This window comes from Pan troglodytes, chromosome 9 (assembly GCF_028858775.2).
Source record: "Pan troglodytes isolate AG18354 chromosome 9, NHGRI_mPanTro3-v2.0_pri, whole genome shotgun sequence".
NCBI lineage: Eukaryota > Metazoa > Chordata > Mammalia > Primates > Hominidae > Pan > Pan troglodytes.
Window position 1 is genome coordinate 76,147,591 of NC_072407.2, and position 24,512 is coordinate 76,172,102.

Below are 24,512 nucleotides of genomic sequence, written 5' to 3' on the forward strand. Positions count from 1 at the left end.
AATGGAGTATTACTCAGCCATAGAAAGGAATGAAGTACTGATATATACTATAACATGAAACTTTAAAATATTATGGTAAGTCAAAGACAGTAGTCACAAAAATCACAAGTTGCATGATTCCACTTATATGAGACATCCAGAATGGACAAATTGATAGGGAAAGAAAGATTAGCAGTTGCTTAGGGCTGGGGGAAGAGGGAAATGCGAAGCGAATGCTAGTAAGTATGGGGTTTCTTTTAGGGGGGATGAAAATGTTCTAAAATTAGATTGTGGTGATGGTTGCACAGCCTTGAAAATATTGGCTGGGCATGATGGCTTATGCCTGTAATCCCAGCACTTTGGGAGGCCGAGGCAGGCGGATCACTTAAGGTCAGGGGTTCGAGACCACCCTGGCCAACATGGTGAAACCCTGTCTCTACTAAAAAATACAAAAATTAGCTGGGTGTGTGGCATACGCCTGTAATCCCAGCTACTCAGGAGGCTGAGATGGGAGAATCGCTTGAACCCGGGAGGTGGAGGCTGCAGTGAGCAGAGATTGCGCCACCCCACTCCAGCCTGGGCGAAAGAGTGAGACTCCATGTCAAAAAAAAAAAAAAAAAAAAAAGTCAAATGAGTAATTAGGAATTCAAAAATTCTTCCAAAGTCAGAATGTCTAAGGTGCAGAAAACCAGTGTGTCTCTTACTTCCATCTGTAATTTTACTGGAGGCGAGTCGAACAACCTCAGTGATCAAAGCTGTCTTTCCCAATCCGCTTTCCGAAAAGCCCACAGGAAAGTGATATTCTACAAAGAAAGTGCTAAAAAGAAAAAAAAAGTGATTAAAAACTAACCAAACAATAAACCTAATTTCCGTCTGATAAATCCAACATATATTTGAAATCTTATTTTCAGGACCTCTAGTACTCAGAGGCCCTACCTCTTCTTCAAAGCCTTCCACCAATCCTGTCTGAGAGAATCAAAGGCTCCCTTTCTTGTGTTCCCACAGCACTTTTAATACAAAACATCTATTTTGGGCCCTAAAGCTTTATGTTATAGATAGCCATTTAAATGTTTCTCTCTCCTGCTAACTGTAAGATATGTAAGAACAAAGTCTGTATCTTAATTTTCTTTAGTCCCATACTTACTTACACAGTTCTTGGGATATAGCAGGGATTCAATATATTTCTGTAGATTAAATGATGCATATGAAAACACATCCCAAATCACAGTATTATGCAATTGTTGATTATTACCATCAGACACACTTTCCAAAAATGTCAAATTTAGCTTTCTCATGTTAGAGACATACCGCTTTTTTGCTGTAGTCACCTTAGGTGGTGGACCAGCATAGCTTTTTTTGCCAGGGGTCATCTGAGGACTATCTGGAGGAACTCCCATGGTTTCGATGATGATTCTGACTGAATGTGTTCTACCCAAAAGGGCCAGTCTATCCACACTTAGTGTCATCGTTTGGGCATCTTCTGGAGTTTCTGAGAGCATCTGTTGTTCAACCAAATTTCTGAAAGGAGTTCACACAAGCAGTGAGGCATACTGCTACAGGCTTCACATGAAACAATCTAGTTTGCATAGGCAAGATGAGGAAAAAGGGAGGGCAGCAAGTTTTTATTTTTTTATTTTTATTTTTGACACAGGGTATTGCTCTGTCACCCAGGCTGGAGTGCAGTGGCACGATCATGGCTTACTGCAGCCTTGACCTCCTGGGCTCAAATGATCCTCCCACCTCAACTTCCCAAGTAGCTGGGACCACAAGCATGGGTCATCACACTCGGCTAATTTTTGTATTTTTTGTAGAGATGAGATATTACTATGTTGCCCAGGCTGGTCTTGAACTCCCGGACTCAAGCAATCCTCCTGCCTCAGCCTCCCAAAGTGCTGGGATTACAGGTGTGAACAACCACACCCAGCCAAGTATCTTGATTCACAAGTTATCAAGGATTGGAAACAGCTTTAATTATCAGAATTCTGGTCCTATAGTACAAGAAATCTCAAAAAATGTAAAAAAAAAAATATAATCTAAAGGTTTGAGAGTGTATATTCAGGGTAATTTGAATCTATGCTCCCAGGTAAAAAAAAAATTTAAAAATACTATATAGATATATACACACACACACACACACACATACATATATATACATACATATATACACATATATATACACACACTTATACACACACAACATATATACACACACATACATTATACAATACATATGAGTACAGAAACTGAAACTCCAAATTTAGGTTTTTCTAGAAGGGACACAGACCTTATTTCAGTTACCCACTATTCTAATGTAACTACTATTGTCACTTTTGTGTATTCCTTCTCATTTGCTTTCCTTATGCATATTTTCTACACAGTTGTGATCACAGTACACATACAACCTAGAATTCTGCTTTCTTCCTTAACCATTTAAATTATACCTATCTTGGTAGAATCAAAAATATGAAAACAACGATACTGCCAAAAGCAATCTACAAATTCAATGCAATTCCCATCAAAATACCCTCATCATTCTTCACAGAACTAGGAAAAAAAAATGTTAAAATTCATATGGAACCAAAAAAGAGCCCACATAGCCAAAGCAAGATTAAGCAAAAAGAACAAATCTGGAGGCATCACATTACCTGACTTCAAACTATACTATAAGGCCACAGTCACCAAAACAGCATGGTATTGGTATAAAAATAGACACATAGACCAATGGAACAGAATAGAGAATCCAGAAATAAAGCCAAATACTTATAGCCAACTGATCTTCAACAAAGCAAACAAAAACATAAAGTGGTGAAAGGACACCCTATTCAACAAATGGTGCTGGGACAATTGGCAAGCCACATGTAGAAGAATGAAACTGGATGTTCATCTCTCACCTTATAAAACTATCAACTCAAGATGGATCAAGGACTTAAATCTAAGACCTCAAATCATAAAAATTCTAGAAGATAACAATGGAACAACCCTTCTAGACATGGTTTAGACAAAGACTTCATATCCAAGAACCCAAAAGCAAATGCAACAAAAACAAAGATAAATAGATGGGACTTAATTAAACTAAAAAGCTTCTGCACAGCAAAAGAAACAGTCGGCAGAGTAAACAGACAACCCACAGAATGGGAGAAAATCTTCACAATCTATACATCTGACAAAGGACTAATATCCAGAATCTATAAGGAATGCAAACAAATTAGCAAGAAAAAATCAAACAATCCCATCAAAAAGTGGTCTAAGGACATGAATAAACAATTCTCAAAAGAAGATATACAAATGGCCAACAAACGTATGAAAATATGCTCAACATCACTAATGATCAGGGAAATGCAAATCAAAACCACAATGCGATACCACTTTACTCCTGCAAGAATGGCCATAATAAAAAATTAAAAAAAAAAAGAATGTTGGTGAGGATGCGGTGAAAAGGGAACACTATTACACTGCTGGTGGGAATGTAAACTAGTACAACTACTATGGAAAAAAGTGTGGACATTCCTTAAAGAACTAAAAGTAGAACTACCATTTGACCCAGCAATCCTACTTCTAGGTATCTACCCAGAGGAAAAGAAGTCACTATATGAAAAAGATACTTGTACTTGCATGCTTATAGCAGCACAATTTGCAATTGCAAAAATATGGAACCAGCCTAAATGCCCATCAATCAATGAATGGATAAAGAAATTGTGGTATACATATATGTGTGTGTGTATATATATATATATATGAATATATATATATGAATATATATATGAATATATATATGAATATATATATATGAATATATATATGAATATATATATATGAATATATATATATGAATATATATATATGAATATATATATGAATATATATATATGAATATATATATGAATATATATATATATGAATATATATATATGAATATATATATATATGAATATATATATATGAGTGAGCTGTGATTGTGCCACTGCACTCCAGCCTGGGCAACACAGTGAGACCCCATCTCAAAAAAAAAAAAGTAGTCTACCCAATTAATTAGGTGACATCGTCTAAGTCATTTGGCCTCAAATATATATATATATATATATATGGAATACTACTCAACTATAAAAAGGAAATGAAATAATGGCATTTGCAGCAACCTAGATGGAATTGGAGACCATTTTTCTAAGTGAAGTAACTCAGGAACAGAAAACCAAACATCATATGTTCTCACTCATAAGTGGAAGCTAAGCTATGAGGATGCAAAGGCATAAGAATGATACAATGGACTTTGGAAACTGAGGGCAAGAGTGGGAAGAAGGTGAGGGATAAAAGACTACTAATTGGAGGCCGGGTGTGGTGGCTCACAACTGTAATCCCAGCACTTTGGGAGGCCAAGGTGGGCAGATCACCTGAGGTTGGGAGTTCAAGACCAACCTGACCAACATGGAGAAACGCCGTCTCTACTAAAAATACAAAATTAGTCGGGCATGGGGGCACATGCCTGTAATCCTAGCTACTCGGGAGGCTGAGGCAGAAGAATTGCTTCAATCCGGGAGGTGGAGGTTGCGGTGATCTGAGATCGTGCCATTGCACTCCAGTCTGGGAAACAAGAGCGAAACTCCGTCTCAAAAAAAAAAAAAAAAAGACTACAAATTGGGTACAGTGTCATATTGCTTGGGTGATGGGAGCACCAAAATCTCAGAAATCACCACTAAAGAACTTATTCAGGTAATCAAACACCACCTGTTCCCCAAAACCTATGGAAAACAAATTTAGCCATCTTTTCAGATTATTACATTTTTAAGAATTACAATGTTTACTGTGTTATTGTAATTAATCACTCTGATGGTGCTGGGCAAATGGGTCATTTCACCTTGGGAGATCTTGTGAAAATAACTTTCCTTTGTGTTTACCTTTAAATAAACAGTCAGAGCAGCTCACCTATTTCTCTTGCCTGCTGACCTCTTCTTCAGCTTATGATCACTTGACTCCAGAACCTTAGATGATCTGGCAAGAGCTGTTGACTGGCTTATTTTTTTAGAAGGGACGATATCATCCTCTTCACTGAGGAAATCACTGATGCTGGTATCAGATTTCTATGGAGAGGAAGAAACAGAGACACTAAATGATTGCTGCTTTGGGAATTGTAGCTACGAAACATTTCTCTAAAGAAAGCAAGTTCTTCTCTGTACATACATCATTCTCTTAAAGAAAGAACTGACACCAGGGAGATAATCCCATATTTCTCCTGGTTATACAAAAATAATCTGAAGTTCACAAAAATAACCTACAAGTTCAGTTCAAAGCAAATAAAGGAAGGTAGATTCTTCTTTCAAATTCTCAATAATAATAACCATTATTTATTGACTATAGACTATATGTCTGGTATTATGCTTAATGCTACATGTATATTTCTAATATTCACCACATTCCGACAAGGTTCCTTTATCTCAGTTTTTACAAGTGAGAAAATCAAAGCTGAAAAAAGTAAGGCAGCTTGTTTATGATCCATAGCTGTAAAGCCAGATTTTGATCTCCATGGGCTTCAAAGCCTGTATTTCTACCATAGTTTGAGGCCAAATGACTTGGACGATGTCACCTAATTATCTGGATAGACTTTTTTTTTTTTTTTTTTTTTTTGAGACAGGGTCTTACCGTGTTGCCCAGACTGGAGTGCAGTGGCACAATCACAGCTCACTGCAACCCTGACCTCCCTGGGGCTCATGTGATCCTCTTACCTCAGCCTCCCAAGTAGCTGGGACTACAGACATAAGCCACCACACCTGACTAATTTTTGTATTTTTTGTAGAGAGGAAGTTTGGCCATGTTGCTCAGGCAGGTCTTAAACTCCTGGGCTCAAGTGATCTGCCCATCTCAGCCTCCCAAAGTGCTGGAATTACAGGCATGAGCCACCATACCCAGCCAAGACTACTTTTTGTCACCATTCTATACTACAAATGATTCATTCTGCTTTTAATCTTGCTAAAATGAACTGTTTACTATAGTCACAAATTTTCTTAATGAGAGAACCAATGGCTAAGCCCCTTGCAATTCATTTTTATTTTGAGAAAAGGCAGCTACTGCAATGGACTGATCAGCCCTCTACATCACAAAATGTAAAATAAAGAGAGAAGATGGCATTATAGTTACTGGGTTCCATTTTTAAAAAAAGACATAAAGCTTGCTAATATAATATAAATTCAGGACACAAACCCAAAGTTATTTTAAGTCTATCATTTAAAACTACCCTTTTTTCAGCGTGTCAGGGGGTATAATGTGTTGATCTGTGATAGGGGGACAAATTAATTTAAATAAGCATGATAAGAATGTCTTCTTGGAAGCAATACAACTTTTTTTTTTTTTTTTTTTTGAGATGGAGTCTCAGTCTGTTGCCCAGGCTGGAGTGCAGTGGCGCGATCTCCGCTCACTGCAACCTCCGCCTCCCAGGTTCCAGTGATTCTCATGCCTCAGTCTCCCAAGTAGCTGGGACTAAAGGAATGCGCCACCACATCTGGCTAATTTTTGTATTTTTAGTAGAGACAGGGTTTCACCATGTTGTCCAGGCTGGTCTCGAACTCCTGACCTTAAGTGATCTGCCCGCCTTGGCCTCCTGAAGTGCTGGGATTACAGGCATGAGCCACCACACCACCACAATACAACTTTTAAAAGGCAAAATTACAAAGATTTTTGCCTTTAAGTTATCCTTTGAGTGGCAGCTTTTAAAAATGGTTATTGACTAGTGCAACTGAAAAATAAATTTTAAATTTTATATAATGTCAACTAATTTAAGCAGTGGCATGTGGCTAGTAGCTACATTGAACAGCATGATTGTAAGATTACTTCTTTTTTTTTTTAATTATACTTTAAGTTCTAGGGTACATGTGCACAACGTGCAGGTTTGTTACATATGTATACATGTGCCATGTTGGTTTGTGGCACCCATCAACTCATCATTTACATTAGGTATTCCTCCTAATGCTATCCTTCCCCCAGCCCCCAACCACCCTACAGGCCCCGGTGTGTGATGTTCCCCGCCCCGTGTCTAAGTGAACTCATTGTTCAATTCCCACCTATGAGTGAGAACAGGCGGTGTTTGGTTTTCTGTCCTTGTGATAGCTTGCTCAGAATGATGGTTTCCAGCTGCATCCATGTCCCTGCAAAGGACATGACCTCATCCTTTTTTATGGCTGCATAGTATTCCATGGTGTATATGTGCCACATTTTCTTAATCCAATCTATCATTGATGGACATTTGGGTTGGTTCCAAGTCTTTGCTATTGTGAATAGTGCCGCAATAAATATATGTGTGCATGTGTCTTTATAGTAGCATGATTTATAATCCTTTGGGTATACACCCAGTCATAGGATTGCTGGGTCAAATGGTAATTCTAGTTCTAGATCCTTGAGGAATTGCCACATTGCCTTCCACAATGGTTGAACTACTTTACATTCCCACTAACAGTGTAAAAGCATTCCTATTTCTCCACATCCTCTCCTTCAAGAATGAAGTTTATCAGATGGCTAAGAGCATTTCAACATTCAAAGTAGAAGGATTAGTACCAGCGAAAAATAGGGAGATACAAGAGCTAAGGCCAGGTGCAGTGGCTCATGCCTGTAATTTCAACCCTTTGGGAGGCCAAGGCAGGAGAATTGCTTGAGCCAGGAGTTTGAGACCAACTTGGACAACATAGTGAGACCCTGTCTCTACAGAAAAAAAAAAAAAAAAGAGCTAAAATGTTTCAGGAGTGGCAAGTGGCTTGAGACTCCAGTATGGCTGGAGACTCCAGTGGGTAAAGGGTATAAGTGGGAGATGAAGTTAGAGAGGTCAGTCAGGGTCAGATTCTAACACCATGCTCAAGGCTGATGACACACTGTGGTCTAGTAGAAAAACATACAGGCTTTTTGTCAGATAGACTACGGTGAGAATTCCAGTTCTGCCACTTAATTATTTGTACTTAACCTCTTTTAAGCTTTTGTTTCATGCTATATAAAAGAGAGATAATACTATCTCATGTGGCTGGTAAAAGAATTAAATAAGACAGAGCTGGACATGATGGCTCACACCTGTAATCCCAGCACTTTGGGAGGCTGAGGTGCGCGGATCACTTGAAGTCAGGAGTTCAAAACCAGCCTGGCCAACATGGTGAAAGCCTGTCTCTAATAAAAATACAAAAATTAGCCAGGTGCAGTGGCATGTGCCTGTAATCCCAGCTACTCGGGAGGCTGAGGCAGGAGAATGGCTTGAACCTGGGAGGTGGAGGTTGCGGTGAGCCGAGATCATGCCTCTGCACTCCAGACTGGGTGACAGAATGAGAGACTCCGTCTCAAAAAAAAAAAAAAAAAAAGAATTAAACAAAATAATGAATTAAAAACAGTATTTAGTGTTCTATTAGTTTCAGCCATAAAAACACAAAACAAACAACCCCCCCAAGTATTTAATAAATGACAGATAAGATGTGAAGTCCCTAGCACACAGAAAATGGGTAATAAATGTGTAATAAATATTTCCTCTTTATCCTATAGGGAACACAGTATCAGTGATGACTGTGAAGGTGGGAAGTCATGAAATCCTAACAGTTTCTAATGTCTTTCCCATCCACCTCCTCCTGTCCAATTCCACTGCAGGTACTCTCATTCAGGCATTCTCTCTCATGCTTCCCGTAGCCCAGTGGCTTCCTATCTGCTTCTCGTTATTCCCTCTTCAGTCTGCCCCACTGTAGGGTTGCCCGACACAGATTCCTAGAACACTCTTGTGATATGTGATTTCCTCTTCACCTGACATGAAAAGCCTTTCACAGATTGGCTGCAATGTGCCAGCCTGCCTTATCAACTCCTTTTCCACACAAATTCTCATCTAGTCAATTGGGTCCCTTGTAGCGCAAAAATGTGCTTTTCTGCACAGGTCATTCTTTCTACGCCCATTTTGTATCTTTTCTCTGCTTCTCAAAACACTATCTTTCAATCTCAGTTAAAACCCTTTATTCTTCATTATGGTTTTTCCCCACAATCTCATGTAAAAGTTTTCCCTGCTTCTTCCAAACTGTGGTAGCCCTCACTGGCTTACTACTGGGCTGATATAAACTACCTTGTATTTCAGTATCTTTTTTTGACCTGGAGAAAAGGAAAATCAGGAGTATGAACCTTCACACATATAAATAACTACTTGTGGAACAGGGATTGGACATAGTATGTATAGACTCTAGAAGATGCTAAGCCAATGAAAAGAGCATAAGGCTTGATAGAAAAAAGAACTTTGAAAAAACCAGAGCTGCCAGAAAAGAGAATCCCTGTCTTACAGGCCAGAAGAGTTTTGTCTCCTGTGAGTAAGAAGTGTTTTTGGAATATTTTTAACAGATACTAGTTAAGGATGGTTCTGAGGGTATAACTACATCAGCTCTTCCTTATAAAAGCTCTAAGGAAACCATAAAATATATTAATTAAACCATAGGCTTTGGACTCAGGCAAATGTGAATTTGAATTCTGGCTCTAATACTTATTTGCTATATGTTCTTGCACAAAATATTCAAATCCTACTAGGCCTGTCTCAACATCTGTAAAATGAAGATAATACTTTCCTCTTGAGGTTGTCATTACAATTAAGTAAGGTAAGTTATGTAAAATGCATAGCTGTCTGGCAAGTGATGTCATGCCTGCAGCTACTAATATTATTAATACATTTGTTCTCTAATTCTCAATGCTTCAGGTTCAGTGACTTACAGGTGCTGTATAAAATAAGTTCTCCAGAAGACTCTGGTCATACTGAGGGTCATTCAGCTCACTGATGCAATACACATCACTCCCAGGAGATGGGGAATCTGGAGGAGAGCCTAGCCCATCCCAGAAATTGCCTTGGGATAATTCAGCACTGCAGAGATAAGAAAACAAAGCAGAAGAATTTTAATAGAAGTTTCAGCTGAACTATTCTCTCTTTAGTGAAACTTTCTGAGGTTCTAAATGTGGAAGGAGATATGTTAAACAAAAGACTCACATTAAACAAAAGACTACTGAATAAATATTTCCCAATTATACTACCCCTCCTCTGGGATGCTAACAACCAGTATTCAAAAACACACTACTGACACTGATTGTGATCTCATTCATATATTCAACAAACATTTATTGGTCACTTATTATGTGCTAGGTCCTGGAAGATATAGAGGTGGCTAAGCTAACACAATCTGTACTCTTGTATTATTTATAGTCTGATAGGGAGAAAAAAGGGTATAATTCAATGAGTTAAATATTATATATCGATTTTGCAAAAAATTCACAGATACACCCACTTCCAATAAACAAAAATACGTGTATTTAGGACTAATTATGGTGATATTAGTTCTATATCGAATACAAAAAATGAATAAAACACAGTTTACAAACTAATAGGAAGATAAGCATATAAGTAACTATAAACTCAGAATTTTGAAGGAACAAATACTCCTTTTTTTTTTTTTTGAAATCCCACGCTGGTATCTTTTTTTTTTTTTTTTTGAGGTGGAGTTTTGCTCTTATTGCCCAGGCTGGAGTGCCATGGCATGATCTAGGCTCACTGCAACCTCTGCCTCCTGGGTTCAAGTGATTCTCCTGCCTTAGCTTCCCTAGTAGCTGGGATTATAGGTGCCTGCCACCATGCCTGGCTAATTTTTGTATTTTTAGAGATGGGGTTTCACCATGTTGGCCAGGCTGGTCTCTAACTCCTTAGGTGATCCACCCACCTTGGCCTCCCAAAGTGCTGGGATTACTGGTCCCTTTTTTGATAGCAATTTTTACTTTCTAACTTTCTTTCAGGTCCTTGTATAAATTCCATATTTTCCCTCAAAGTTTAGGCTCCTTGAGGGCAAAGTATGCATATATTTCTGTTTCTCCTACAGTAATTAACATTTAATAAGCACCTGTTAGTGAACTTAATGATTTCTTAATGAACATATGCCAGGTACTGTAATACACATTTTATTTATTATTTCTTTCCATGTTGCTTCCTTTCAAGCTAGCTGCTATACTTTTTTCCTTAATTTCTCAAGAAAATAGTATATAATCACTACCTTCAAATTAGACAGTGTTCTTATATTATTTTGAACAAGCAGATAGTTAACATTCCCTTCCTCACCTTTCCTTAGGCTACAGCAGGGTTTCTCAATCTCAGCCCTGCTGACATGTTGGGTCAGACAATTCTTTATCTTTGGGACTGTCCTATGCATTTCAGATCCCTGGCCTCCACTTACCAGATGCCAGTAGCACGTTCCCAGTTGTGACAACCGAGAAATGTCTCCAGACACTGTAAACGTCTCATGGGGTTGGGGTGGGGAAGAATCACCCCCTCCTTGAAAACCATCAATCTATAGTAACTCTCAAAGTTCAGAACAGCTTCCTAACTGCCATAATCCAACTAACAACTTCCCAGTCGACATGGCCTCTCTGCAGCTTCTGCAGCCCAGGAGTTTGAGACCTACTTCATTTTGAAACTTTACTTTTTGTTCTTTTATATAACTGTATTATTTGCCACATATACGCTCCCCTTTGTATACCCTTAAAGTTATGAAAATTTTTCCAGTTGCTTGTTATTCCCCACTTTGTACACCCTTAAAAGTTATGAAGACTTTTCCACTTTTTACTCTTTTTTGAAATTAATATTTATTTGAATTTATTCACCTGTCTATGATATACTAAAAGGGCTAAAATTTGCCTGTGTTCCTTGGCCATAAAATAAGCCTATTCTCATGACTATCCTTTTCTTTTTCTTCTTAGACATAATTTTAAATAAAAGAATACACATACCTATTTTGAAAGTCAAATACGACTACAAGGCTTATAATAAAAAACAGTAGCTGACTGACTCCTCAGAGGTGATCACTTTCAATTCCCCTGGATGCTTCTTCTGGTATTTACCTCCATATTTCTCTTTTTAAAAATTTTATTAGAGACATGGTATTGCTTTATTGCCCAGCCTGGAGTGCACTGGTGTGATCATAGCTCACTGAAGCCTCGAACTCCTGGGCTCAAGGGTTCCTCCTGTCTCAGCCTCCCTAGTAGTAGCTAGGATTACAGGTGCACACCAATACACTCGGCTAATTAAAAATTTTTGTAGAGATTGGGCCTCATTATGTTGCCCAGGCTGGTCTTGAACTAAACGATCTGACATAGCCTCCCAAAATACTGGAATTACAGGTGTGAGCCCCCATGCCTGGCTTTACCTCTATATTTTGAAGTGACACACTAATATACTGTTATTTTCTGATTTTTCACTTTTCTGTATGATCTATGAACTTCCTATTATGAAAAATGAAGGACCCACTCTCTTATACCATTACACTTGAACCACACATTTCCCTTTTACCCATCTTCTCTATTTAGTTATATTACAAATTTTTTGGTTAAATTAATTTTCAGGGTTAATATTGTATCAGAGCCAAGTACAGTATAATTTATTGCACCTTTTTTCTTATACAACTAATTATCCCTGGTATAAATTAACTGCCTTAATTTTCATTTGCTTAGTTTTCTTTGACTATATTACTACTTTACGAGTGAACTCTTCAAGAGAATTGAAAATTTCCTTCGAGAGAACTTAAAATTTGGTCAATATATGTTCCATTCCCCTCCACCTCTGCACTCCTTAGAAACATCCCTACTGAAGTCAGGGATGCCCCCATATGGACTGTTTGCTCTCTATGACATACACCCGAAATCTCCTTCTATCCCTCTTCTGTGTTGTAGCCCCTATTTCTTAGACTATATGTCTTACTCTTTCTTCCTAAAATAAATGTTCAGTAGAAGACATTTTCCTGTGGTTTTCTGAGGAATAGTGCAAGACAAGTAAACTTCTGAGACTATGGATAAATAAAGTTATTTTTACTCTACCCTCACACTTGATTAATAGTTTGATTAGGAGTGGAATTTTAGGTTGAAAATAATTTTACTTCAGAAATCTTAAGACATTTCTGCACTGAATTCCAAGGAACTGGTAGAAAATCTGATGTCATTCCAATTCCTGATACTGTATATGTGACCTTTATTCTTTCTCCCTCTCTGGAAGCTTTTAATATGGTCTCTCAGTATTTTAAAATTTCATAATTATGTGTCTTGGTGTATCTTTTTTCATTCACTGTTCTGAGTTCTTGATCTTTCTTTTTCCATAAACAGCTTTATTGAGATATAATTCACATACCATACAATCTTCCCATTTAAAGTGAGCAATTTGGTCAGACACGGTGCTCACGCCTGTAATCCCAGCACTTTGGGAGGCCGAGGCCGGCAGAAGACTTGAGGTCAGGAGTTCAAGACCAGCCTGGCCAACACGGTGAAACCCCATCTCTACTAAAGATACAAAAAATTAGCTGGGCATGGTGGCATGTGCCTGCAATCCCAGCTACTCGGGAAGCTGAGGCAGGAGAATCGCTTGAACCCAGAAAGTGGAGGTTGCAGTTAGCTGAGGTTGCGCTACTGCACTCCAGCCTGGGTGACAAAGCAAAACTCTGTCTCAAAAAAATAAAAATAAAAAGACTAAATAAATAAAGTGAGCAATTCAGTAGTTTTTAGTATGTTCATAAATGTGACCAACCATCACCACTCAATTTTAAAACATTTTCATCATCTCAAAAAGAAACTCCATAACCTTCAGCTATCACTACCCTACCCATCATCACTCCCAGCCCTAAGGAACTATTAATCTATTTTCTGTTTCTATAGATTTGCCTATTTGGACATTTCATCTAAATGAAATAAAAGTATATATATTTGTTTGTGACTGGCTTCTTTTTATCTGAGACAAGGTCTTGCTCTGCAACCCAGGCTGGAGTACAGTGTTGCAATCACAGCTTACTGTAGCCTCAACCTCCCAGTCTCAACTGATCCTCCCACCTCAGCCTTCTGAGTAGGCAGGACCACAGGCGTACGCCACCACACCAGGCTAATTTTTTACTTTTTGTAGAGATGGGGTCTCCCCCTGTTGCCCAGGCTGGTCTTGAACTCCTGAGCTAAAGCGATTCTCCCAACTTGGCCTGCCAGATCACAGGTGTGAGCTACCACACTGCGCCCAGCCTGGCTTCTTTCAATTAGCATGTTTTTAAGGTTCATCCATGCTGTAGCATGTAGCGGTACTTCACCTTGATGGCCAAAGGTGAAAACACTACTCTACTGTATGGATACTCCAGATTTCTTAATCCATTCATCAGCTGATAGACATTTAGGTTGTTTCAATATTGGGGTTGCTTAATTTTTTTTTCTTTTTGCATGTGACTATCCAGTTGAATAATGCTGGTATGAACATTCATGTACACATTTTTACATAGATGTATGTTTTAATTTCCCTTGGGTATATAGCTAGGAGTTGAATTGCTGGGTCACATGGTAAACATTTGTTTAAAAATTTTATTGTTTTCTGTCATATGGTAAATCTATAGGTACGAATTTGAGGAGTGGACAGACTATTTTCCAAAGTAGCTTCATCATTTTACATCCTGCCAGCAGTGTACCAGGGTTTCAAATTCTCCACATCCTCATTAATGCATAGACTATTTGACTTTAGTGGGTGTGAAGTAGTATCTCATTGTCTTGATTTCCCGATAACAAATGGTGTCAAGCATCTTTTCATGTGTATATTGGCTTTTTTTGTTTTTTTTTTTGAGACGGAGTCTCACTCTGTCGCCCAGGCTGGAGTGTAGTGGCGCGATCCCGGCTCACTGCAAGCTCCGCCTCCTGGGTTCATGCCATTCTCCTGCCTCAGCCTCCTTAGTAGCTAGGACTACAGGCGCCTGCTACCACACCTGGCTAATTTTTTTGTGTTTTCAGTAGAGATGGGGTTTCACTGTGTTAGCCAGGATGGTCTCGATCTCCTGACCTCGTGATCCGCCTGCCTCAGCCTCCCAAAGTGCCGGGATCACAGGCGTGAGCCACCACGCCCAGCCATATTGGCTATCTTAATATATTTTTTGGACAAATGTTTATTCAGATCCATTGCCCATATTTTTAATTGGATTATTTGTTCCTTAATTATTAAGTCATATAAGTTATTTATATGTTCTATATATAAGTCCTGTATCAGATGTAAGATTTGTAAATATTTTTTCCCTTTCTGTGGTGTCTTCTCACTTTAATAGTGTCCTTTGAAGCACACACGTTTTTAATTTTGATGGAATCCAATTTATGTATCTTTTCTTGTTTGTGCTTTTGGTGTCATATCTAAGAATCATTTCCCAAATTCAAGGTCACAGATTTACCTTTATGTTTTCTCTAAGAGTTTTATAGTTTTAGCTCTTCCATTTAGCTGTTTGATACATTTTATTTATTTATTTATTTTTTATTGATCATTCTTGGGTGTTTCTCGCAGAGGGGGATTTGGCAGGGTCATAGGACAATAGTGGAGGTAAGGTCAGCAGATAAACAAGTGAACAAAGTTCTCTGGTTTTCCCAGGCAGAGGACCCAGCGGCCTTCCGCAGTGTTTGTGTCCCTGGGTGCTTGAGATTAGGGAGTGGTGATGACTTAACGAGCATGCTGCCTTCAAGCATCTGTTTAACAAAGCACATCTTGCACCGTCCTTAATCCATTTAACCCTGAGTGGACACAGCACATGTTTCAGAGAGCACAGGGTTGGGGATAAGGTCATAGATCAACAGGATCCCAAGGCAGAAGAATTTTTCTTAGTACAGAACAAAATGAAAAGTCTCCCATGTCTACTTCTTTCTACACAGACACGGCAACCATCCGATTTCTCAATCTTTTCCCCACCTTTCCCCCTTTCCTATTCCACAAAACCGCCATTGTCATCATGGCCCGTTCTCATGAGCTGTTGGGTACACCTCCCAGACGGGGTGGTGGCCGGGCAGAGGGGCTCCTCACTTCCCAGTAGGGGCAGCCGGGCAGAGGCACCCCTCACCTCCCGGACGGGGCGGCTGGCCAGGCGGGGGGCTGACCCCCCACCTCCCTCCCGGACGGGGTGGCTGCCGGGCGGAGACGCTCCTCACTTCCCAGACGGGGTGGCTGCCGGGCGGAGGGGCTCCTCACTTCTCAGACGGGGTGGCTGCCGGGCGGAGGGGCTCCTCAATTCTCAGACGGGGCGGCTGCCGGGCAGAGGGTCTCCTCATTTCTCAGACGGGGCGGCCGGGCAGAGACGCTCCTCACCTCCCAGACGGGGTCGCGGCCGGGCAGAGGCGCTCCTCACATCCCAGACGGGGCGGTGGGGCAGAGGCACTCCCCACATCTCAGACGACGGGTGGCTGGGCAGAGACGCTCCTCACTTCCTAGATGGGACGGCGGCCGGGAAGAGGCGCTCCTCACTTCCTAGATGGGATGGCGCGCGGGCAGAGACTTTCCTCACTTTCCAGACTGGGCAGCCAGGCAGAGGGGCTCCTCACATCCCAGACGATGGGTGGCCAGGCAGAGACGCTCCTCACTTCCCAGACGGGGTGGCGGCCGGGCAGAGGCTGCAATCTCGGCACTTTGGGAGGCCAAGGCAGGCGGCTGGGAGGTGGAGGTTGTAGCGAGCCGAGATCACGCCACTGCACTCCAGCCTGGGCACCACTGAGCACTGAGTGAACGAGACTCCGTCTGCAATCCCAGCACCTCGTGAGGCGGAGGCTGGCGGATCACTCGCGGTTAGGAGCTGCAGACCAGCCCGGCCAACACAGAGAAACCCCGTCTCCACCAAAAAAATACGAAAACCAGTCAGGCGTGGCGGCGCGTGCCTGCAATCGCAGGCACTCGGCAGGCTGAGGCAGTAGAATCAGGCAGGGAGGTTGCAGTGAGCCGAGATGGCAGCAGTACACTCCAGCTTCGGCTCAGCATCAGAGGGAGACCGTGGGGAGAGGGAGAGGGAGACCATGGGGAGAGGGGAGAGGGGCTGTTTGATCCATTTTGAGTTAATTTTTGTACATGGTGTGAGATAAGGGTCCAACTTTTTTTTTTTTTTTTTTTTTTTTTAGAAACAGGTCTCGCTTTGTCGCTGAAGTTGGAATGCGGTGGTGTAATCCTAGCTCATTGTATCCTTGAACTCCTGGGCTCAAGTAATCCTCCTGCCTCAGTCTCCTGAGTAGCTAGGACTACAGTCATATGCCACCATACCTAGCTAATCTTTTTTATTTTTATTTTTTGTAGAGATGGGGGTTTCACTATGTAGTCCAGGCTGGTCTCAAACTCCTGGCCTCAAATGACCCTACTGCCTCAGCCTCCCAAAATGTTGGGATTACACCATGAGCCACCGTGCCTGGTCCCAACTTCTTTTTTTCTGCATGGGGCTATCCAGTTGTTCCAGCACCATTTGTTGAAAATACTATTTGTTGCCCCATTGATTGGTCTTCACAGCCTTGTCTAACTCATATTAGTTGACCACAGACAGATAGGTTTTTTTCTAAACTATCAATTCTATTCCATTGATTTATATGTCTATCCTTATGCCAGTATCACACTGACTTGATTAGTGTTGTTCTGTAGTAAGCTTTAAAATTGGAAAGTGTGAGTCCTACTTTCTTTTTTTTCAAGATTGTTTTGGCTGTTCTGGGTCCCCTGCAATTTCCTATGAATTTTAGAAACAGCTTGTCAATTTCCACAAAGAAGTCAGCTGGGATTCTGATATTGTGTTGAAAGATAAACATAGGATTTTTTCCATGTATTTAAATCTTCTTTATTTCAACAATGTTTTATAGTTTTTTATTTTTTATTTTTTTGAGACAAGATCTCACTATGTCACCCAGACTAGAGTGTAGTAATCATGGCTCACTGTTGCTCAAGGGATTCTCCTGCCTCAGCCTCCCAAGTAGCTGGGACTACAAGCGTGTGCCATCATGACTGGCTGTTTTTCTGCATCTCTTGAGATAATCATGTGGTTTTTGTTTTTTATTCTATTGATATGGTGAGGCCAGGTGCGGTGGCTCACGCCTGTAATCCCAGCTACTTGGGAGGCTAGGGCAGGAGAATCACTTGAACCCAGGAGGCAGAGGTTGCAGTAAGCCGAGATCAAACCATTACACTCTAGCCTAGGTGATACAGTGAGACTCGGTCTCAAAAAAAAAAAAAATCTATCTATCTGTCTATCTCTCTCTCTTTATAGATACAGATATAGATAATGGTGGATCACATATATTGAATTTCAGGTGTCAAACTAACTCTCATTCCTGGAATAAATCCTGCTTGGTCATAGTATAAAATTATTTTTATATGTTGCTGGGTTCGGTTTGCAAGTATTTTCTGGAGTATGTTGTGTTGTTACTTCCCTGTAATAGAAATCTAAACTTCAGATCAAACTAATTGGAGGTTTTGTTTTTCTTTCTTTTTTTTTTTGAGATGGAGTCTTACTCCTTCTATCATCCAGGCCAGAGTGCAGTAGCATGATCTCGGCTCATTGCAACCTCTGCCTCCAGGTTTCAAGCAATTCTCCTGCCTCAGCCTCCTGAGTAGCTGCACCACCACGCCTGGCTCATTTTTGTACTGTTAGTAGAGACAGGGTTTCACCCTGTTGGCCAGGCTGGTCTCGAACTCCTGAACTCTGGTGATCCGCCCACCTTGGCCTCCCAAAGTGCTGGGATTATAGGCGTGAGCTTTTGGAGCCTTTGAAACACATGTTCTCCCATAACCTTTAAAACTTCGGCACATATTGCTTTTAACCACTATGCCCTATTAACTTTCCAAGACATGAATGTAGACAGTATCTTTTATTCAAGAGACAATAAATAGATGAGTCTGGTTGGAGGGCACATGTTATTCATAATGTTAACATAAACAGCTACCAACAGTAAAAATACTATGTGTCGGCCAGGCACTGTGGCTCATGCTTGTAATCCCAGCACTTTGGGAGGCCGAAGCGAGTGGATCACTTGAGGTCAAGAGTTCGAGACCAGCCTGGACAACATGGTGAAACCCCGTCGCTACTAAAAATACAAAAATTAGCCAAAAGTGGTAGTGCATGCCTGCAGAACCAGCTACTTGGGAGGCAGAGGCAGGATAATTGCTTGAACCCAGGAGGAGGAGGTTGCAGTGAGCTGAGACTGTACCATGGCACTCCAGCCTGGGCAACAGAGTGAGACTCCCTCTCAAAAAAACAAAAAACAAAAAAAAGCCCCGCAAAATATTATGTGTCAAGCATTGTGTTACTCCTCTATATACATCATTTTTAATCCTTACAACAATTTTGCAAAGTTAGGTACAATTCCAATTTTACCAATGCCTCTGAAGTTCAGAGATACCTGCTTAAGGCCACAAAGCTAATTAGAGATGAACCTCGAATTTCCACTTGTATCTGTTTAAAATCCATGCTCTTTTCATCATACCATGTTAACACTGGTATTGGGGAAAGAGTTGGGAGATAAGAATGGTAAGGTAGAATGGGATCATTCTGTAAGTGAAGCCAAAAGTAAAGGGCTAAAGTATGGAGTTTTATTTAGTAGGCAATAGTGATAGTTTAAGGAATAGGGAAGGGCTTGGTTAGACTAAGGACATGTTACTTTAGGAAGATGAATCTGATAACAATGCATACTATGAATTGGAGGAAGAGTTTAAAAGGAAGAAAGCCAGTTAATAGTGCTTACCTGCCTAATAGCAGCTGTATAGCTCTGGTATCAGCTTTTGTGTCATGTCTCCAAAATGTATTCTCAGTTGAAGGGAGGAGGTGATCTTCAATGTGGTCTTTAAACTGATTCCTAGAAAAGGCTCTGATCCTAAGGTGTGGAAAAATACTTTCTCACTGAGTGGCTAACAGATGGAAAAAATCTAAATCATCATCACTTCGTACATGCAGCTGGTCTGACTCAGAAAATTTAACATACTTTAGACTTAACTGCCTTAAATAAAACTTTACACTTTGCAAAGCTCTTTCCTACAGTAGAATCCCATCTCATTTCTGTGAGGTAGGGAGAGAATATCCCCATTTTACATCCAAGGATACCAGTTCGGAGACAGTAAAGAATTTACCCATTTACACATGCTGCAAGTACCAGTGCTAGGATAAGATTTTTAGTATCTTAACTCCTAGTGTAGGCTTCTTTCCCACCACATCAGAAATTATTTGATAAGCATTTCCAAGATTATCCAGTCCATAACTTGACAAAAAACACAGGTTAACAACTATTAAGAAATGAACTGTTAAGGTTCTGTCTATCCTGTAACTTACTGTGTTGATGCTCTAAGAGAATCTTCATTAATAGGAAGATGAACTTGGTCCAACAACATGCTGGTCTCTGGGCTTGATTTCATTGCAGAAATCACCATGGCATTACGCAGTTTATTGCCTTGTTCTAACAGAGCTGAAGAGGGTAAATGCAGAAAACAGAAAAATCCAAAATGCAGCAGAAACATTTGGAATATTCAGTGCATTTCCTTCTATCAGAGGACTCACTAGTGTGTACTGTAATAGTTTGCTCATCTGCCTTCCCCATTAGCTTGAGAATTCCTTGAGGACATTTACGCAAAAGAGATGTTTACTGAGTTTCTACTGTGCACTGTTTTAGATGCTGGCATTGTAACAATGAATGAAGTCTCCATTCCGGAGACTGACCTCTTGTGGGGGTTGTTATATCTATATACTGGCTCTTCCAACTGGTGCTTGTACCTAACAAGGTTAGTAATGTTTATATATTGTTTTTGTATCCAGATATCAAATTTATACTTCTATGGATGAAGAAAAGAGTGCTAAAAAGCTTCCATGACTTATACAGCAGGTTAATGGAAAAGTCAGGATAAAACCTGACTTTTCCGACTTTCTGATAGGTAAAATTTACCCCATCCCTTAAGGGGTCCCACAACAATAGCAGCAACACAAATCAGAGAATACACTTATGGAATGTTTACCACATGCGAGGCACTATTCTAAGTATTTTAACGTGTATTACTCATTTAATCTTCCCAACAGTCCTCTGAGATATGTACTATGACTGCTTTTGTTTTCCAGATAAAAAATTGAGGCAGAGAGTAGGTAACTTGACCAAGTTGTACACGCAATACATCTATAACCAGATGATTCCACATCCTGTGCTTTTAACTGCTATACTATCTATGACCCTACTTAGTTCTTAGGCTTCTTTTTAAAAGCTGAGTACTAGCTGGGCATGGCAGCATGTGCCCATGGTCCCAGCTACTTGGGAGGCTGAGGCAGGAGGACTGCTTAAGTCAGGAAGACTGCTTGAGTCTAGGAGTTTGAGGTGATAGTGTGCTATAACCACACCTATGAATAGTCATAGTGTTCCAGCCTGGGCAACATAGTGAGATTCTGTTTCTAAATAAAAACAAATAAAATAAAAAAGCTCAGGCCCAATAGTATTGTTCCAACAGATACAGGAGGTATTATTATCTTCTTGAGGTTCCACAGGTGCTTAGAAAGTGCCCAACTCCTAGTCTAATTTTATAATTTCTAAAAATAAAATATGATGGTTAGGCCAAGAAAAAAAACAAGTCAAATATATCCATAGTCTTACTCATTATTTACATATGTTTAGAGACAAAGTCTTGCTCTGTTGCCCTAGCTGGAATGCAGTGGTACAATCAAGTTCGCTACAGCCTCGACCTCCCAGGGTCAAGTGATCCTCCCACCACAGCCTCCCAAAGTGCTGGGATTACAGGCATGAGCCAGCTTGCCCGGACTTGCAGATGTAATTAATGCTTACCTTAAGACAGGAAGATTATCTTGGTAGGCAGAATCTAATCATATTAACCTTTTAAAGCAAATTTTTCTCTGGCTGGTTAAAGGATATGATAGTCAGAGATGTGAAGTATGAGAAGAATCTAATGTATCATTGTTATTTTGAAAATGGGGAAGAACAGGATCCTGCTGTGTAGTTAGTGTTTCATAAATACTAGCTGGTTGACTGATACAGCTTTGTACCCTCTATTCTGGTATGTTATTAGTACATCAAAGACCAGAAAAATCATTAGGTTTATGTATTTGTTGTGTCCCTCACATGACCTCAACTCTATGCTTACTAAAGTGGCCCACTTAATCTTGTGGTTGGAAGACACCTTTAAAGATCTTATCCAGTGCAACTGGAGGCCGTTATCCTAGGTGAACTAAGTCAGGAACAGAAAACTAAATACTGCATGTTTTCACTTATAAATGGGAGCTAAAAACTGGGTACTCAGGGATATAAAGATGGTAACAATAGAAACTGGGGACTACTAGAGGGGTAGGGAAGATGGGGGCAAGGGTCGAAAAACTATTGGGTGCTATGCTCAGTACCTGGGTGATAGGATCATTCATACCCCAATTCTCAGCATCATGCAATATACCCAGGAAAGAAACCTGCATATATACCTCCTGAATCTAAAATAAAATTGAAAAAAAAAAAAAAGATTTTATCCAGCTATGTACTTGATAATTTAACCCCATCTGTAAAAGTCACATCAGAAGGTTGTCCAGCCCACACTTGACCATTTACAGTGATGTGGTCCCTCTCCCATTTGTGCACAAGTCAGACTACTAACTCAGACCGAGTCGAAATCTACCTTGTTTTACCTTTAAATCCACAGATCCTAGTAACTCTTATTGAAGAGGTTGCACATTGACAGCCCATGGGTTGTGCATGGCATATTTTGTTTGGCTTGAATAGCTGGCCAGCAAGGTCTTGATTTAAAAAGCAAAAGCAAAACAAAACAGGCCTAGGTAAACAATGAACCTAGAGTAAGATGAAGCATAGGACTTTACCTTAAAGTCTGAGACAGTAATAAATGAGAGCTGCCCCCTTTGATAGCACAGGAGCTGCCTAAGTCTGAGCTTGTGTTTTCATTTTAAAGTGGGGATAATGCCTACCTCACGTGACTTTTGTAAGATTATGTATATAAAGCACTTGGCATAGTAGCTAGCACATAATTAGTGCTCAATAAGTGGCAGCTGTTTTCTCCAGGCTATCTCTTGCTGCTCCTTTTACCAGTCTGGTTACTCTCCTTAGAAGGAACACATCTCCTCTCCAGAACACATGGACACAGGGAGGGGAACATCACAGACCGGGACCTGTCAGGGGGTAGGGGGCTAGGGGAGAGATAGCATTAGGAGAAATACCTAATGTAGGTTACAGGTTGATGGGTGCAGCAAACATCATGGCACGTGTATACCTATGTAACAAAACTGCACATTCTGCACATGTACCCCAGAACTTAAAAGTAAATTTAAAAAAATAAAAGTTAAAAAAAAAAAGAAGGACCACATCTCCTTTCCCTTAGATCTTTAATGTTACCTTCTTCTTTCTCTTTGCTTTTTTTTTTTTTTTAGAGATGAGATCTTGCTATGTTGTCCAGGCTGGACTCGAACTCCTAGGCTCAAGTGTTCCTCTTACCTCAGCCTCCTGAGTAGCTTAATGTTATCTTCTTAATGAGGTCTTCCTTTGCCAACCTATGTAAAACTAACATCCCCTTCTCTCACCTTCCTGGCTTCATATATCGCCATTGCCATGATCACCAAGTAACACACAGTTATTTATTTAGTCTATCATTTGTCTTCCAATCAATATAAAATCCATACAGCAGGAGTTTATATATATATATTTAACTACTGTAGCCCTGATACCTAGAAGAGCGCCAGACATTTGGTAGTGCTGAATAGATAACTGCTTATTGAGTCAACAAATATCTTTCCTAAAGTCTGGTGCTCAAGTCTACACAAGTGAGCTGACAAGTGCTGAGTACATTGGGTCAATTTTCCTTCTTGTTAATGTAGTCTTTGCATTAAAGACTAAAATTAATAGTTTATAATCTTGGAGTGTATATATATATATACTTTTTTTTGGAATTATATATATATATATTTTTTCTTTTTTTTCTTTTTGAGACAGAGTCTCGCTCCGTTGCCCAGGCTGGAGTGCAGTGGTACGATCTTGGATCACTGCAACCTCTGCCTCCTGAGTTCAAGCGATTCTCCTGCCTCAGCCTCCTGAGTAGTTGGGACTACAGGCACCTACCACCACACCCAGCTAATTTTTTGTATTTTTAATAGAGACAGGGTTTCACCATGTTGGCCAGGCTAGTTTCGAACTCCTGACCTCAAGTGATCTGCCCGCCTCAGCCTCCCAAAGTGTTGGGATTATAGGCGTGAGCCACCGTGCCTGGCCCGTGTATTTTTTAGAGTAGGGAATCTAAGACAATTCAGTTGAAAAACTATAAACAAAATGTTTTTGTTCTTTTACAAAATGTCCTTAAGAATGTAAATTATGTACCCAAATAGTTATTTAAAAGACTTTTCTGATGCTACAGATATTTTAATTTTGGAAATTTTACTTGTAGGGATGTAGACAAATTCCTGTTATGATCTTGAGGTCAAAGAGATACATGGTTGACCATTACAGTGTAATGTAAGTCAATTGCTTTTATTATACCACTCCTTAACATGAGGTAATCTAATTCTGTTCCTGTTTGCTTTTTTATTTCTGTCTAAGCCCTTATAAGGGTAAACTGTCTCCTTTCTTCTTCTATTTGGCCACAGTCATTATTTAATTCCCAGGATTAAGATCAGCAGCTGTGTACTGAATGTTCTCACTAAGACTAAGAGTTTTCAGAATGTGAAATGGATTTTGTACTAGTCTCCATACAGTGGGATAAATAAATGCTGATCACGAGACAAAACCTTACCTGCCTTGAATTATTTGGGACA

The 24,512-nt window shown here is 40.1% G+C and overlaps 1 protein-coding gene across 13 annotated transcripts in view; it reads right to left on the reverse strand.

The window, feature by feature from the left end:
* The window catches only part of C2CD3 (C2 domain containing 3 centriole elongation regulator), a 162,507-nt gene that overhangs the window by 105,339 nt on the left and 32,656 nt on the right, over window positions 1-24,512 (reverse strand). For all 13 annotated transcript variants that reach the window (XR_002938508.3, XR_010147281.1, XM_063783205.1 and 10 more), the window contains 6 exons: window positions 20,052-20,184; window positions 19,471-19,599; window positions 9,676-9,823; window positions 4,900-5,054; window positions 1,288-1,497; window positions 684-796 (listed from right to left, as the gene is read on the reverse strand). Coding sequence is in view for 11 of the 13 variants with exons in the window: in XM_063783205.1 (XP_063639275.1) it covers window positions 684-796; window positions 1,288-1,497; window positions 4,900-5,054; window positions 9,676-9,823; window positions 19,471-19,599; window positions 20,052-20,184 (888 nt within the window). In the remaining 2 variants the exon portion in view is untranslated. The remainder of the gene's footprint in view (window positions 1-683; window positions 797-1,287; window positions 1,498-4,899; window positions 5,055-9,675; window positions 9,824-19,470; window positions 19,600-20,051; window positions 20,185-24,512) is intronic.